General features: G+C 46.5%; 2 protein-coding genes across 2 annotated transcripts in view; both read right to left on the minus strand.

Moving 5' to 3' along the window:
- Window positions 1-5,089, minus strand: part of LOC103912850 (cytosolic phospholipase A2 beta-like) — a gene marked incomplete at its 5' end in the record, with an annotated part of 88,765 nt that overhangs the window by 73,691 nt on the left and 9,985 nt on the right. The window lies entirely within an intron of this gene.
- Window positions 87-5,065, minus strand: LOC103912828 (acyl-coenzyme A thioesterase 1-like; the record flags this gene model as incomplete). Its single annotated transcript, XM_009319236.1, has 3 exons — window positions 87-1,876; window positions 3,146-3,348; window positions 4,684-5,065. Coding segments are annotated over 3 exons (1,188 nt in total), but the record flags the coding sequence as incomplete, so codon positions are not given.

Raw genomic sequence — 5,089 nt, forward strand, 5'->3', positions numbered from 1 at the left:
AATTGGAAACCAGGGACTACTGCTTTCTCAAAGGCAAGATTTTGCTGCCTCAGCAAAAGACAGATGCCATTTGATATCTAGAAAATGCCAGCAAGTTGCTGTTTGCCACTATCCCACAAATGCACGAGGTAGATAACAGCTGTCCTTGGCAGGCTTGCACCTCATTAAAGGGTGAGATAATGCACATTCTCCCCAGAAGGCAAGGTCAGTTCTCTCTGAAGAGTGGCATTTCCTAGCTGTCACTGAGCCCACAGCTGTCTGCTATAGGGGCAAGACCAGTGAGACAGCCCATTCCACAGGGCTCCTGGGAACTCAGCAGCAGCAGTGACTTTATTCTTCCTCCCCAAAACGGGGATAAACTGACTTTCAACATTCAAAAGCAGGTACTTAGCACATCTGTATCACCCCCATCTTGAGCACTGTGCAGATCCCTACTGCAGACTCCACTCCTCTTACCAATAGGAGGTAAGGACTTCTGTATATATACTCTTCAGCCAGGCGAAGCGACAGCTTGTGACTACACCAGGATTGCTGCCCGTGTATTTATAAGCATAAAGACAGTCAAAGGCTTCATTCAGATAATTTCAAGTAAACTGTGCATACACACATACACATTGTATTTATTGAGTAGCGCAGTGGAAACTTTACCCTGATACGTAACTTATCTGGAGTCAGCAGGAGATACAACCAGTGTAACCTAGGTAAGATTCACTTCTTCCGTTTTTTGACATACCAGAAAAAAAATGTTATCACTGCACTTCAGAATAAGTCAGAAGAGTGCCTCTTAGTTGAGATGAGAACTGCCGCAATCTTTTTACTAAGAAATGTGAGAAAATGATATACCAAGAGGAAAGGTGAGTGTACTAATGTGTTGCCCCAAGAAAGTGCTGTTTACATCTAGGTTAGTTAAAGGTGCAAGACTAAACAATTCAATGGAAAACTCCTCCTATGAGAGTATTCCCTGCTACCAAAGGAGATGGTTGGATATGGAGGGCAAAGATAGCTCAGTACAAATGCAATCCGCATGACAGGATGCTGGGTTTTTCTCAAACGACTACAGCACACAGGCAGATCAGATGGTGACTACAGTGCAGCTGGGATCAGAAGACAACTAAAATTCAATTAAAAAATGGAAAATTATTTGGGGAATGAAAATAAACAACTATGCAACAGCGGAGTTTAGAGGAAGGCAGGCCAGAAAACTTTCAATGAGTTTCCAAGATTCAGTGAGAGCTGAAACACCAACCCTGGTCAGCATCTTTGACAGCTTCCACTACAGCTTGCTCTTAGGGATGTCTGAGTACATCAAGTGTTGCCAGAAAAAAGCCTGTATCCTGCGCCATGCATCTTCTTGGGCTTTGGCATGCTCCCTCCTTTGCCCTCCCCAATGCACAAATATCCCAAGCACTTTGTGGACTGAAGCCTGGCACAGAGGTAAGTATGGTGGCTCCAAAAGGTGTCCTGCTCCAGAATAGGAGCAAAACTCCACTTCCCGTCCATACTGCTGAAGGCGTTGAACAGCATCCCGGCAACAGAGGTCACTTTTCCAGTTCATGTCATCCAGTCCCGACAGGAAGAGGAACTTAGCCAAGGACCTCTCCATTGGAATGCGACAATCCCAAGTTGCTGGGTCCCTGTGATCATCTAGGACATCTGAAACATCTACGATGCCAGACTCATCACTGGTCTTCATCCTCCCCAAATCATATGGGTGGGGAGGAAGAGTGAAGCCATCCCCCCGCAGGGGAATGAAAGAATTAAAACCAATTCCAGATATGCTGACAGCTGCCTTGATGCCAGGTAGAAATGTGGCCATGGAAAGGGCTAGATCAGCTCCTTTAGACAAGCCCAAAACGCCAATCCCAGTATCTTTCACCTGAAACACAGTTATGAAACAAACGTTATCAACCACTCCTCATTTCCTGGGCTGACATAACGTCTCCAGTTCTGCTTCCTCACTCCTCATCCAACTAAGACCACCCACATTTTATCCTTCCCTCTCTATTCAGGCTACATCATTCCCGTTTCTATCCTCTTGCTGAGCCTCCATGACAGTGACTATGAATTCTACAGCTCCTCAACATTTCTCCTTCTGTAACACTTTTTCTTGCTGGTGAGTGACCTCTATAGACAAAGCCTCTTTGCTCCCTCCACATCCTGGGTCGACACTTGCTCTCAGTGTTGTAACTTTTACTGCTCCTGCCTCCAGCCGCCCTCGACCTTCTCTCCTCAGATCCCCTTTGGAAAAGCACTTTTTCATGGATTTATTTGCATTGATTTTCTTTCATGCCATTGTTTTTTGATACTCTCCTACAGCTGACCTGTTACCTCCTGTTTAAATCAACTTATTTAAAGTGAGGGCTATTCACACCAAATTCGTTTTGTAATGTGTGCCTTGTAAGATATTCTGGAAGTTTGAGAGCTCTATGAGGAACAAGACAAACAAGCAAGGCTGTATTCTGCTCTCACACTGGCTACGTTCCTGATGCCCACATGCTAGAAAATAAACAACTTTGTAAAATGAATACCACATTAGGTAGCATTCCATTCAAAAGTTTAAATGCTACTTGATTTCTCTCGGTCCCTTTTGGTTTAAGTATGATGATATATTGCTATAAAGTGCCCTTCTCATCTCACATACTTGTTCAAATACAGCCCCAGTTTCTTAAGATATGGCATACTTTCCAGTGCTACAACTGTAAGGGATTCTGTTGTTAAAGTGTTTTATTACTGTCTTGTGAAAGTTACTCAGAATCAAAAGCCTGTACATTTCAGAAATAGTAGAAAAAGTCAATGGATTTTTTTTCCTTCTAAAATCTTGAAAGATGCAAATGTAGGGGAAAAAATTAAGTGGTGGTGTGCTTCTAGTCCAGGAACTGCTTTGATTTAATCTTACACAAACACTGGTTTGCACAACACTCTATGGACTGTCATAAGATGCTGCACAAAACCAGCTATCCAACTACTTGCAAAACTGGAGTTGAGGCACATGCTTTTCCATCTCTCAGTTCATGCTGTCTTTCAGACAATGCTGTCTCCTTCTAACATCTCAAAAACTTAGTTGCATTCAGTGACATATAGCATTTCATATTAGAAAACTGGAAAATAGTTTCCAACAAGATGAGTATCATAATTTGTCTCTTACCTGCGGTTGCTTCCGCAAAAAGTTTACAGCTTCCTCAAAGTAGCTCAGTTCAAGAATCTCTGGCATAGCAGGGAGATCTTCAAAGGCCATGTAAGCAAGAGCCAAAGTCATGAAGCCTCTGCTAGCCAGAAGACTTGCTCTGTATTCAACAAGACCTCCTCCAGATCCATACAAATCGATAAGTCCAGGGAATGGACCAGATCCTGCAATGAAAGGGGTGTGTGTGTGTGTGTGTATATATATACACACTCAAAGAGAAAAGTTGCTACAGTTGTCTCTTCAGTAGTGCCCTCAGCACACAACAGGACAGTAGATATCAAAAGGAAATCATCCTCTGAAGCTTTCCATGGAGGTTCTCATTCTCAGCTACACGCACAATCACTGTAAGGACACTAATTTGCATATTTCTTCTCTCTCTTAGGAACTCACTATAGGAAGTTCATATGTTGGGCATCTTTCTCCCACCATGAATTTCAGCTGAAATTGGCCTAGATGTTCTCAGGCCATTGGAGACTGATGAACAAACAGTACCACTGCACGAGCAGTGCTTCTTTAAGAACTGTGCTAGCAGGTTTTCCAGGGAGAGAATACTTGAGTTATGAAATGCACCCACAAATGCCAGCACCGATCTATGCCAATTCAGGCTTCAGTCTGATCTGGGTAACTACCCCTGGGCTTCTCAGTTTTTCTCCTGCAGCCATAGGACCTTCTAAAAAAAACTGCCCATTCTTATAGCTAGACTTCCCGTACAAGGTTTGGTGTCACAGCAGCTGCAAGGGACTTTTTATTCATTACAGAGCAAGACATTCACGTTTAAGTACTGCTCAGGGAACATAAACAGTTCAGGGCTCAGAGCAGCTTTACACAGGATCCAGTCTCAACACTGTCTCCATACGGAGCTGTGGAATATGACGCCTGTTTAATGAAAGACCTTGCTTTTCTCATCTGTCTCCCATCTTCCTAAGTATCCCATGCAGTCAAGCTGTTCAACCAGGTAGAGTTCTTTCTTTGGCTTTTCCTTAGCCAGAGACAGAGAGGCAAGTCCAAAGCCTGCAAGAAGATCCGTGGCAGCTGTTGGAGCAGCCTAGGCTGGCTGCAGCCCAAGTCCAGTGCTCCCACCACACCTCATCATTTCTCGCTGCACGGCTGGAGCTGTCACGTCTCACAGCTCTGCCGAAGACCAGGGGCCTCTTTGTCCTGTCAGCTAAACAGAAGAGCTAAGAAATAAACACGCTTCTCCCCAGAGCTCTCACTGCAGGAGAGGTCCTGACCCCCCTCAGCTAGAGCAAACAGGACATGCCTCGTGTTACCACTGCTGCTCTCCCTGCAGCCCCCCCCCCACCTTGGCATTTGACCCTCCTGGGCAATGCCTGCTCCTCCCTGCTCTGCTGTGAGGACCCAAGCAGCTGGACCAAGCACAGGCTGAGGGAACCATTAGCTGACGCTTTGCTCTGGGTTGCCGAGTGCATCCAGGGGCCACGGGGCACAATACGTGGTGTAAGTCACACCTGGAAAACCAGAATGGAATTAAAACTCACCAGGAGGGAGGAAGAGGGTTGCTTTCAGACGACCTTCTCTGACCGAAATCCTCTTCACCCCCTCTCCTAAAAACCATCGTTCATTGGCGCATTTTCCCAGCAAGCGGCTCATGTCCCCGTGGCCCTCATACACTTCAAAGTCCACACAGAAAGGGGTCAGGACGTTCCTCTTTGCCAGCCGCTTATAGGGCGCTTTAGACTGCAGAGACCACAGCAGCCCCATCGGCTCCACTCCCGAATAGCTGCCCCCCAGCGCTGGGGAGCGGCTGAGGTCGAGCTCTCCGCTGCTCCCAGCTCTGTAGCGAGCGTGGGCTTGGAAAAGCTCCCCGCTCTCGTCCACCAGGCTGGCTCGGAGGGTGACCGCCTGCTGCGGCAGGGGGCCCCCCCCGCCGACCCGCCCCGGGGC

This window comes from Pygoscelis adeliae, unplaced genomic scaffold (assembly GCF_000699105.1).
Source record: "Pygoscelis adeliae isolate BGI_AS28 unplaced genomic scaffold, ASM69910v1 Scaffold22, whole genome shotgun sequence".
Taxonomy (NCBI): Eukaryota; Metazoa; Chordata; class Aves; order Sphenisciformes; family Spheniscidae; genus Pygoscelis; species Pygoscelis adeliae.